Here is a 12,928-nt window from a genome sequence, read left to right as displayed (position 1 = left end):
AAATTGTGGGACCACTTCTTTTTTGCTTTAGATATATGCAATTACCATATGTGGCCCAAATCTCTCTAGTCTTTGCTACCCAATTCTTCCCTTTATAAGTTAATTTGGACTATTCAAATGCCCACCTTTTTCTTCCTTGCTGCCTCAAATCATTCCAAAGAGCCACATTAACGACGCATAAACGCAACCATACTCTTGAATTCCCGCAAAAAGGAAAAGTAGATCACATCATCATCACCTACTCTATTCTGTGAATGTAAGAATAGAGTCATGTTAGTGACTCCATCCATTCATTAAATAGATATATTATATTCTTCACACATTAATTTATTTTGAATTTTTTAATGACTAAAATAGATCTTTTTATACAAGTTTATAATTTATGCAACATTTTAACAAAAAGAGAAGATTATGTTTGCTGATAAGATAACTTGATTTGATCACTATGGAAGTCCACCCATTACTCATGTCTTAGAAAAATTCACAAGGCCGAAAAGGGGTTCCAATTGGCCTCCCCATTTTGTGCTTTGATCCTACTTGCTTCAACCAATTAGCTTTTTTGGCATTTATTTCATTCTCCACGATTTTTTTCGCTCGGGTTTGATTGGACCCATTTTATTTGTACTTATCCCACCAGACCAGACTATAACAGTTCTTGCATCAGTTTCTGAAATTCTGAATTTTAGAAATTGAAACTAAATGGCGGTTAAACTAGTTAAACCTTTGACAAGTATTAATTTTGTCATATTATTGATGTTTCTTCGGCTTAAGGTGTAAAAAAATCCCCAATATTCTCTAGCTATGTTGTCACAGGCAGTGCTTAGTGGAGGCTTATGGAGTTGTTTTAAGAATTTCTTTTGGACGGTGGGATTGTAAGATGGAAATGGAATCCCTTTCTTTCCTTTTCATTTATTTTTATAATAAAAATAACAATGATACTATGCTCCAAATAGCAGTATTGCGCCGTCAGCTAAATATATTTGGTCATTCATATTTAAAATAGTTTTGATAATCAGGTACTTGAGTCCCAACAATCATGAATGAGGATTAGACAAAACCCAAAAAAAAATGTTGAAGGGTTGGACAGGTTGACCTGGTCAATGGAGGGAGTTCAAACTTGTGAGCCAAGGCCAAAAAAGTTCATTTTGTTTTCACATAGTTCATTATTTTGAGATGCGTAGACTGTTGAACGCTCGAGGATTCAAAAGCAGCTGCTTGGGCTGCGCCAGAGGCCGTAAAGAAAAACACACGCTAAATTAAAGTGCATTTCAATAACACACAAGAATTAATTTTATTCCACAAAATTATAATGACATCATAAAAAGTATAAATAATTATTTGTTATTTTATTTTTACCATAAAAGTTTAATTGATTATTTTCATCATCAATCTAATCCAAACACATACTTATTCTATTTTTTCCCAATGCATAAATTACTCAAACTAATCATACGCAAAAAAAATAATTAACTGCCATCCTCATTCAGAGTTGGGATCCAATTACAAGATATGAAACTAAACTTGCATCCCGTATTAGAATTTAGAAGAGTGAGATTTTAATATTGCGTTTATAAGCTTTTGGACCCTCCAACTACAACTGTTAGCTTTTGTGGTATTGTTCTCTCAAGCTTTTTTTTTTATCTATCTATGTAGACAATTCTTTAAACGGAAATTAGAATTTTGATTTGTCACGTTACAAGAGACTTGTTTTTGTTTTTTTTTGTTAAACTCAACCCTCACTTTGCAATCCTATACAAGTTTTTATCTATAAAAAAATACTAACGCCGTACAAATATACTGCAGCGCATACAGCAACTCCACAAAGTTGGTGGTAGGTTCTAAGGGTTAAGTCCCAAGACCACAAATTTGGGTCAGTTGCCCTTATTTCCAAAGACAGTGAGACTAGGTTAATAGCTAAGTGCTAAAAGGCCGCGTAGTTTATTGGCTTTGGCACACATAACCCCCCACAGTCCGTGGCATGCACCATACCTATCTATATTCCATTCCATCACCAATCTATGGAAGCAAAAATATAAAACATTACATTGCTCCATAAATTAGCCATAAGATGGGAAATATGAGAAAGACAAAAATCAATTTTTGGAGGGATTCATTCACATACCCAAAATGGGACACTGCAATTTAATTTTTGTTTTTTGTTTTAGAGCTGTATAATAAGTTGGGGGTCGTGAGCAAACATACAACACAAGCATACTTGTGTTACAATAGACGAAACAAAATAAATATACACACATAGATCATAGATAGATATGTAGTCCAAATAAATACATATATTCCCAAATCATAACCACCCTTTTTATCTTTTTCCTCGTTCAACTGCTTTTGCTTTGGTTGGAAGACCAAAACGGGAAGAAAGATTACAGCTATAGATACTGCTAGATCTCACTCACTTTGCTGACCAGGGGCAGGCTTTGTTCATCTGACCGAAACGTTTTATGTTCAGAAACGTTAAAGCTAAACGACCTGCCCGTTGCCCCCTTCATGTTTGCCTTGTCTTCAACTGAGGTTACCATTTTATTTTTTTAAAATAAATAAAGGAAACAATTACTATTTTTTGTTAATTGCATAACATAAAGAGCTCTTCTTTCTACAGTCTACACACTCACTGCGCTTTATTCTGTTCAAATTCGATACTTTGCTGTTGTTGCAGAGAACGAGGCACTATGTTTCCAAGAGAGAGAAACACAGCTTGAAGCTCTCTCTTTCTCTCTCTTTGTTTACCTGTCGCATTGTCTTGTTCCACTTCAGAATCTCATCTCACTTCCACGCATTAAAGACTTAAAGGCGTTGCCTCTCTTTCTAGTTGGTTCCTTGCATATTTACGGGGACTTTGTTTCTTTGTTCTTACATTTTTAAGAGCAGAACACATTCACCTATTTTGCTGCTTTGATTCTTTGTTGCTCTCAGCTTGAAAAGCTGAGCACCCGGATAAGAGCTTGTTCTTGTTTCTATACTCTCAAACAAAGAGACAGGCTGAAAATCGGAGAAAGGGGTTTCACAAGAAGAGAATTTTGTTCCTTCAATTGTTGACAATTTTGGGTAGCTCTTGGAGTACAACATAGCATACTTGAGGAGCTTTATGAGGTAGAAGATTAACAATGACAGATGGGAATTCCAAGAAAAGCAAGGTTTTTCTTTTTCACACTCTTGACTCAACTCTGCTGCTGCTGAAAGATGATTTTTCTTTCTTTCTTTTATTTTTTGTTGTTCTCCTGGAAAATGAAATTCAACATTTTGCATCTTCCAATTTTTGGCAATTTCTTGACTGGTTTGTGTGTTTTGTCCTTGTGAAGCTGTCATGGTCGAAGAGAATGGTCAGAAAGTTCTTCAATATCAAAAGCAAAGCTGAGGACTCCTACCAATCAAATGGTGTTGCTTATGGAGGTGGGTGTCTTTGTTTTGTTCTCTTCAAAAATTTCAGTTCACTAAGAGTGGTTTTTTCCCACAAGAATTGGGCACCAATATGCTCTTGCTTCAATCCAATGAGATGCAAAAGCATTGTGGCGAAAAAATTGAGGGAAGTAAAAAAAAAAAAAAAACTAAAAATAGAAAAACAAAATTGAAGCCTAGCGCGTCATTAGTTAAGTTCTGGCCGATTTTGTTTTTATATATCAACAACCATATTTTGCAAATCATTGATTGAATTTTTATATTCTCCGATTCTGTTTCTTACGCAGCCAAAAAAAAAAGTGCAAGCTCATTTGAAACACTTGTTAGTTAATTCTGTTTTTGGCTGCTTTCACCAATACACGCAAGACACTCCCATTTTTCTTCCCCAAAGTTTTCTTGTGAATTATAATTTGATGCTCTGAACCCGTTTCCTTCTCTAGGAGATGACGTAGAATATAGAAGCAGGAACAGCAGCTTCTCTGAGAGAGAGATCAAAAAGAGCAAAACAGGTACACAATTACCCAGAATCGTTACCTGTCTCATTTTTTATTTTTTTTGCCTTTTAGCCTAACATTTAGACAAAATGTTTACAACCCCTCATTTTCATGTGCAGAGAAGTTTAGCAGGAACACAGAGCAGGTCAGGCGAGGAAGAGTGAGTCTCGACCATCCTCGAATTATTGATGTCCATAACTACAGGTATGCTACTTCTGTGACTTTACTTTTTCACCAGGAAAGAGAATATTGCTTTGATGTGTTCAATTTCTCATGAGTGCTTCTCTTACTTTATGAGCAGCATTTTTGTTGCTACGTGGAATGTGGCTGGAAGATCCCCACCGAGTAATTTGAGTATAGATGATTGGCTTCATGCCTCACCACCGGCAGATATTTATGTTCTTGGGTAGGATTTGGTACTTCTTAACATCTTTTCTTTTCCAAGCAAACTTAGTACTAGTAGTGGTTACTAATGACAACTTTGTGTTACAGATTTCAAGAGATAGTTCCCTTGAATGCTGGTAATATCTTAGGCGCAGAAGACAATGGACCTGCCAAGAAATGGCTAGCTCTCATTGGAAAGACCTTAAACAACCTTCCGGGTACTAGTGGAGGTGGTGGGTATTATACACCATCTCCAATCCCTCAGCCAGTGGTAGAAATAAATGCAGACTTTGAGGGATCAGCTAGGCAAAAGAATTCATCATTCTTCCATCGCCGATCTTTCCAGACTACCTCTAGTGGCTGGGGAATGGACAATGATACTTCAACTATGCAGCCACGACTAGATCGAAGATTCAGTGTCTGTGATCGTGTGATTTTTGGTCACAGGAAAAGTGACTTTGATCCCAGCTTTAGATGGGGTTATAGGCCTAGTGACTATTCCAGGGCAAGTGACTACTCCAGACCCAGTGACTATTCAAGATGGGGTTCATCTGATGATGACAATGGCCTTGGAGATTCACCAAGCACAGTCTCACCATTGTCTTATGGTGGACCTGCCTCTGCTGAAGATGGATATGGTATGCCAGGGCGTTCCAGGTACTGCCTTGTTGCAAGTAAGCAAATGGTAGGTATATTTCTTACCATATGGGTGAGAAGTGAATTGAAAGATCATGTACGAAACATGAAAGTATCCTGTGTTGGCAGAGGATTGATGGGTTATCTTGGAAATAAGGTAAATTTAAAGTCACTCATCATTGCCCTTTTGCTTTGATATATTCATGTCAAAATTGCTGATTACTTGAAATTGATTTAGATAAGAGTTACCCTGCTTGTATTTTCAGGGATCCATCTCAATTAGCATGTCTCTACATGAAACAAGCTTTTGCTTCATATGTAGCCACCTAACCTCTGGACAAAAAGAGGGTGATGAACTAAGAAGAAATTCTGATGTGATGGAGATTCTTAAAAAGACAAGGTTTCCACGTGTACATGGTGCTGACAACGAGAAGTCTCCAGAGACAATCCTCGAGCATGAGTAAGAATTTACTTGCATACCGCTTAGTATGACTAATATTTTTAACATGTTCATGTAATTTGAGGCCCTCCTTGCATTTGCCTGTTTTGCATTACATGTTCTAATTTTGGATTTTGGATTCATTTATTTAGTCGAATTATATGGCTTGGAGACTTGAATTATCGGATTGCCCTCTCTTACCGTTCTGCTAAGGCACTTGTTGAGATGCAAAACTGGAGAGCATTGTTGGAGAATGACCAGGTATGCCTATATAACTCTTTTCGTTTAATTTCTAATTTTCTATCTTTTACCTTCAATTGGATTGCTGTCAAACAGAAACAATCAATGTTAATATCTATCTATATTGGCATTCTTGGCAGTTGAGAATAGAGCAGAAGAGAGGTCGTGCATTTGTGGGATGGAATGAAGGGAAGATTTATTTCCCTCCAACATACAAGTATTCAACTAATTCAGATAGGTATGCAGGAGATGATATGCACCCAAAGGAGAAAAGGCGAACACCTGCTTGGTAAGATCATCTTCTGTCACCCAACCAAAGCAATAGGAATTTAGCAGAAACACCCCAACCCCATAAATGCTAAAAAAACAAAAAGGAGGCAATTATGATCTGATTTTTCTGAATTGTTTCAACTTATGCCAATGTGAATATTTTTCTTTGTATAGGTGTGACAGGATTTTGTGGTACGGAGAAGGTCTCCATCAATTATCTTACGTCCGTGGAGAATCAAGGTTTTCAGACCACAGGCCGGTTTATGGCATATTTTGGGCTGAGGTTGAGTCAAGTCATGGAAGACTGAAGAAGAGTATGAGCTGTTCTCGGAACAGAATTGAGGTGGAGGAACTCTTGCCATATTCCCATGGATATACTGAACTAAGTTTTTTCTAATGGAAGGAGAGGACTAGCTATGGGATTTCAGGTACATTCTCTATCCCTTGTGCATATACTCACAATTCCAAAAATACAAGATTCTTGCTTGTATGGCAAACTTAGGTACCTGAAATGGTTTTTTTTTCCTTCAAGTTCATGCGCATGGGTATAAACACAAATGGAAAGCAATGCCCCCCCTCCCCCTCTCCTTATAGGACTCATGGAGCCTTTTTCTTATTTTATTATTGGCTAGACCACAAGTACAAGATTCAGAAGCTTTAACTGAGTTATATTATATATGAGCATAATAGACTGGATGCTGATATGTTCTATGCCACTAGTTGTACCCTTCTTTTCTAGATACACAAACTGATTTTATCAATCCGTTAGCCAAAATAATCAGAATATGTTCAGTGCAATGACTGCGTAGTCTGATTAGTGTATTTCTCAAACTTTCTGCTTTAATGTCCTTTTTTTCACCCTCTTATTGTCATCACAATTATTTCCCCCCCTCTGAATACGAAATCTTATATGCATGCACCTATAACTGTTCAGCACCTGGTCAACAAGCGGGAGTCACCTCGCTTAGAAGAATTTTATCCATGGAGACTGATAGAGACAACCCATTTCCCACATACCGAAAAAGGTTAGTTTAGTTTTTATTTTTCTCTTTCATGCTTTTATTGGTTCTGCTTTTGGTCTCAACCTCTTTTGTCTAATTTTAACTTTACTTTTTTCATTGTGAGGTGCTAACATGTAATTTTGCTATACAGCCATGCCTAACACATGATCAGTACACACAGTCCCTCATCATCATCTCGTTAGCAACTGTGCAAGTGTGCATTATTTGATAGCCAATTAACAAACACTCAACTTTACAATGTCTCAAAACTCCGTACTTCATTGGCAGTCTTGCACAATCATTAGGTACTACATTATTCTTTTCTTATTAATGTTGGCTTCTGTTTCTATAAATTACTAGTGATACGCACGCCGCACGCATACTCATGATCAATCCCCCCCGCTTTTTTTGTGCAGGAGGAGGCGGAAGGAGACCATTTTTTTATTTAATTAATCATTCTTTAATTGTTTTTGGAGAATATTCATGATGACTGAATGAAGCTGAAAAGATCGTCAAAATAATTATTAGGGTACTAACTTTTTTTGTTTTTAAGTGCAGAGAAAATGAGAATTTTGATGTATACTCCACTTATTGATTGCTACAGTGATGAAAAAGAAATTGTACAAAAAACAAAATCTTGTTAATTAATGATAGAATTCCAGAGCCTCCACTCCTTAGTTTCTGACTCTGTTCACATGATTGATGATTTTATTGATAAAGGTGTCTTTGATATCAAATAATTCTCCTTTCCTGCTGCGTGCTCTTCTTTTTATTGTTGAGCTCATTAACAAACTAGAAAGGCTTAAACCTGGTTCACAGATTTCGAAGGTATATGGAGATTCCTATTGAGTAATGATACACGCCTTACAACTTACTACAATGATAATAACGATTTTTACAATAGTACTCTCAATAAAAAAAATTCTTTTTTATCTCTCTATTTCTTATTTATTTTATGCAACATCCCCCTTATCTCTCTCATAAATTAAATTTTGCTATCCAAAAGTAATGTATGAAAGACATTATCCAATCTTCTGAAATGCTATTTACATGACTGTGTATTCATACTTTTTTTGGGTGAATGGTCTCAGATTCGTACAAGTGAAACATGGTGTTAGGTAAACGGTTCAACCTTTTATCAGTGTGGCCGTCATTGAACGACACTTCATGTTACTAAAACGTAAACGAGGGTATGCTTTGGAATAGTAGCTACTTCACGTGGCTAAACATAAATGAGGATATATGCCTATAAAAGTTGGGAGTAGTAGCCTACTATTGCAACATGATGTAGCAAAGGACGAGGACTAACTAATAGTCCATAAGTCCGAAATAATTGAATGTCAAAAACTCAAACAACATTTTCTCAACTCTTCATCACCAATGAAAGTAAATAAATAGCTTATCTTCTTTTGGTGTATAACAAGGTTTGAACATAAACTCTCATAGCGGATTTCATAAATAGCCTATCTAGCCATATAATTAATTTGAAGGAATTGTTAGAGTGGTAGTGGTAAGAAACAAGAACATTGATTAAAGTTTTAAAAAAAGAAAAGAAAAGTAAAGAAAATATTAGCATTAAATTTAATGAGATTTTGGTAGCCGAAAAAGGAGAGAAAGAAAGGTCTAATGATGGGTTTTAATTATACTGTTTTTCTACTTTTCCTCCAAATTGTTGTTGAAGAAGCAATCAAAATAATGACCGGAGCTTGCATGTGTTATGAGAGTGTTCCTTAATGTGACCCTGATTTTGTGGTTGCGAGTGGGGAACTACTTCAAAGAAAGTGATATCCTTAGAGTTTTGATAGAGACGTGGCATGGAGCATATGAACTGGAAAAGGGTCCATTAATTTGTCATATGACTTTTCCTAGTGCTGCTTGCTGCTGTAGTTCCTCAGCCACCCAGCGCCATTTTGTTAGACTTGTCTGCTTTGTATTTCTGATCCAGTCCTTTATGCTTACTCTCTTTTCATCTGTTTTATGATTCATCTAAGTTCAGGACCACACAGCTTTTCCGAAATTCTAACAATTTTCCAAGACTTGGTAAAAATCTGACCGTGGACAAAATGTCACAAAGAATTGAGTTGAAGCCTAATCAGGGCCAGCATGTGTTCCCTTTGTATACTTTTTGTCATTGTCATTAGAAGCAACGAAAATAAATAAATAATTAAAGAAGCATTTAGCTGGAAATAAAAAGCTAGCTGCTGAATCCGTTTGTAATATATATGCGTATCTACTGATTGATCAGCTAATCAACTGGCCACAACATTGGTTTGTCACAAGATTAAAAAAAGGGTTCGTCTTCAATCAACTGTATTTTTGTTTTATTTTGCATATATTTAAAGTGTGCTACCGAGACCAAAGGTGGGGGGAGGGGTTAGATTGCTAGAAAATATGAAAAAGTTAATTTACATTTTTTAATGGTTAAGTCAAGCTTGATTTTGTTAAACTATTCATTCTCTATTAAGACCTTGCGCTCCTCCCAATATATTTGATTTTTTTTTAAAATCATCAACTATATATAAAAATAAAATTGTATTTGGAATCATCATGGCCAAGGTGTAACAAACTTCTAACTAATAACTATGATATGAAATAGTCATCAATTATTTCGATAGCCCGACAGCGGTTTTTTTTTATAAGGATATATACCTGATATACCCCTGCATGAATATCAATTCCTTTTTTAATAGGAAAAAATACATTCAGATGTTAGGACCTATGTTTTCATAACGCAAAATAATACCCCATCGGCTGTATTCAGAGTATTGTCAACCCCTATCTGATTAAAATTACTAATCAAACAACTAAGGCATGTAATATAGTAAGTATTTGAGTGAAGCTGAATTGAATTATTGGAGATCAAAATTGTGAGTGGTGTTCTCCCGTGCTGCTCCATAAATGCTCTAGTGTTAATGCCTAAAACCGTGCCACTTTCACTGGACTCGTAATACTCCACAATGCAAAAGCACCAATGGCCCGATGCCCCTTTCTTTTTTGTTTATCATCGATGAGATGAATTTTATTGGAGAGGTCAAGGACAATTACTACCCGTACCTACGAGAAAGAGAAATAAACCGAGGGTGATACACACACCCAACTTAACATTTCTGTACTCTACAAAGACAGTGCTGGGACAGGATTGTTACAGAGTGGGCTGTGTTGTTATACAGAGTGGGCTGGCCTGCGAAGCCCATCTATCTATGAAATGTAATAAAGATGTGAGGGAGTTGCTATTGGCCCCAACCTAAACACTTTCCCTACTAATATTTTCAAATTCAAAATTTACCTCACTCAAAAGGCACAACAAAATTACAATTCTGCTACATTAGGGGGGTGCGTGCGAAAACTGCACAACGGAATTGTAATTCTGTCATATAATTGCATAATGAAATTTTGATTATGTTGTACAATAGTTTTTGCACCCTCTAAAGCAGCAAAATCTTGATTTCATTGTGCCTTTTAGGTGAGGGAAAAAATACATAATGAAATCATAATTATGTTGTGCAAGGGGGCTAAATATGACATATACAATAGAAGTTGATTTCATTGCACAATGTACCACGAAATCATACTTCCATTGTTTGTCTTTTTACAAAAAAAAAAAATTACATAATGGAATCGTGATTCCATTTTACAATTTATTTTTGTAAAAAAATTGCACAATGGAATATGATTTTGTTGTACACTGTGCAATGGAATCATACTCATGTTGTATCTTTTTTTTTGTTTTTCTAATGGGTATACAAATAGGTTTCACAAAAATAAAAAAAAACTTATGTATTAAAAAAAATTCATAGAAATGTCTATTACATACTACATATTGAGATACACGTCCATAAAATTAATTGGATACACATTGAACATTTAAAATTATATCAATCCTTAGAAAGGTCTACTACATATTGAGATTCTCTACCTGATTGAAATTGTATTGAGTTGAAAGCTTAAATGAGTTTCATGTAAGGCATTTGCCATGAATGGGCTTCGAATGTGCAATATATTCTCCATTGTTGTACAATAGCAGGCAAATGACAATTATCCCTTAAAAAAGCTACATTATGATACAAAAGTTGAAGTTAGCGAATAAACCAATATTAGCTTACAAAAGTAAATGGTATCTGTAGTGGATAATGTATACATGCACAAAGTGATTCTCATTGACAAATTCAATTGCAATAATGTGGGACACAGTTGGCGCAAGACTCTTTAGTGAAAAGGAGGTCCAATTTTGTAACCTAGATAAGTGGACAAATACAACATTATAGTGACTAGCAATTCCATAATCTATGTTGGGAATGATCATCCATTTCGCTTTGAGAGACCAAGACTCCTCACTCAATTTAACAAATCATTGCACTCTTTAAAAATGCAAAACAATTGATACAATTATCCAATAACAAAACACAAGGCTTCCATACCTCATTAGTCATGAAATAACTTGAAAAGTCGGGATAGTTAGGTTGCGAATGCATATCGGTGTCATCACCATCCACATTTTTGTCATTATCAATCACTATACCAATATCATTAGGCTCGACTCCATATAAAATGGAGGATTGGTAAAAGAAACATTGACTTCCATCATCCATATTTTCTCATCTAGGTGGCATTGGAACCTCATCAGATATATATGTATTCCAATACATTGACCTACACAATCAACACAAAAAAATTGGTTATTTCCAAAAAAAATTGGTTGATGCGTAATTTGTAGCCTAATAGAATCACATTTTCATTATGTTAAAATTTGTATAGTACAATTTCATTGTGTAATAAGTTTTTTATTCAATGAAATCATAATTTCGTTGTGTTAAGATTTGTGGTGATTCCATTGAGTAACATAAATTATTACACAATAAAATCGTGATTTTATTGTATTGTCAATCACGATTCCATTGTGTTATACAAAAAAATAAAACCATGATTCAATTATGTTTATAAAAATAAAAAAAATACCTTCACCAATGTGAGTGCATAGAATAAGAGAATGAATGAATGAAGAAAAGGAGAAGAAAAAAGATAAAAGAAATGAAGAAAGGAAAGGAGGAAAGAGTGATGGGTTACGGAAAAGTGGGGTGAAATATTTAAAGGACATTTATTTTGGTACTTGTTATTGGTTGATAGGGATCAAAAGGAATTTTGTAAGGATCAATAATAACATCCAATATGCGGTGTCCTAGTGTCGAATACTTCATATGCATGATGATTAATTCTATTCATAATTAGATTTATGACAATGTGTGAGGTAGGCTTGATTTTATGGATTTGGATTTAAAATTGTTTTTTTTTCTCTCTGTAAGAATTCAAGTCCAATATTGATATACCTTAATAATAACACAAGTCTTATCTTATTAGGTGAAGTTGACTACATGATCATGTGGTGTCATTTTCCATGTTTAAATTTTGATGTAACTCAGGGTGCTAATTTGAAATTTTTGAGAATTGTAAGGGTGAAATTAAAACAAAAGTTACAATAGGAAAATGTTGTGGTGAAAACTAGAAGGGAAAATATTTTTTAATGTAGTGGGAGTATGTACTCCTTTTATTGAAATTATGACATTTATATTTTTTTCTTCTTATTTTGCATTTTTAAATAAAAACAAGAAAAAAATATGAAATTAAGTATAATAACTATGATGAGAGTAAGTAAGCAATAAGATACGTTTATCAAATAAATTGTAATCACTCGGTTTAGAATTTAGTTACATTTAAGGTTTCTCACCATTTTTGAAAAATGTATTATGCGAGATTCAAATTCATGTTTTACCACACAAATTTAGCATGTATTGCTAACTGAATTACACTTATTAAGTTAGTTTTGTACACTATTACTTCTTAGTAACTTTCTACAAAATACAAAATCAACCATTAAATTATATAATATCGTGTTATTTTTTTAAGTGTAGATATAATAATATTGTCTTGATGATAATCCATATATAATTTCAGATAAATTGAATATTTGCATAGATAGATAGATATGAAATCTTATACTCAACGTTAACTTATATTTCGAATTATAAATTGTATTAAAATTTGTAAACTTGATTTAT

The 12,928-nt window shown here is 34.6% G+C and overlaps 1 protein-coding gene across 2 annotated transcripts; it reads left to right on the top strand.

Annotated features, from left to right (window-relative positions):
- Window positions 1-2,375: 2,375 nt before the first annotated feature.
- LOC100802328 (type IV inositol polyphosphate 5-phosphatase 7) lies at window positions 2,376-7,538 on the top strand. 2 transcript variants are annotated; one of them, XM_041017544.1, is made up of 14 exons: window positions 2,376-2,526; window positions 2,672-3,149; window positions 3,315-3,405; window positions 3,852-3,920; window positions 4,025-4,109; window positions 4,207-4,311; window positions 4,398-5,082; window positions 5,192-5,385; window positions 5,517-5,625; window positions 5,745-5,893; window positions 6,049-6,302; window positions 6,809-6,899; window positions 7,027-7,180; window positions 7,292-7,538. In XM_041017544.1, exons 2-11 carry the CDS (start codon window positions 3,120-3,122, stop codon window positions 6,269-6,271), a joined length of 1,740 nt encoding a protein of 579 aa, XP_040873478.1. In that variant the 5' UTR covers window positions 2,376-2,526; window positions 2,672-3,119; the 3' UTR covers window positions 6,272-6,302; window positions 6,809-6,899; window positions 7,027-7,180; window positions 7,292-7,538. The 2 variants fall into 2 exon arrangements, with proteins under 2 accessions (XP_040873478.1, XP_040873479.1); XM_041017545.1 differs by lacking the exon at window positions 2,376-2,526 and having other exon boundaries at window positions 2,593-3,149.
- Window positions 7,539-12,928: the final 5,390 nt, after the last annotated feature.

The sequence above is a fragment of the Glycine max genome, chromosome 1, assembly GCF_000004515.6.
Source record: "Glycine max cultivar Williams 82 chromosome 1, Glycine_max_v4.0, whole genome shotgun sequence".
NCBI lineage: Eukaryota > Viridiplantae > Streptophyta > Magnoliopsida > Fabales > Fabaceae > Glycine > Glycine max.
Note: the sequence above shows the minus strand (reverse complement) of the source record. Positions and strands in the feature narration are given on the sequence as shown.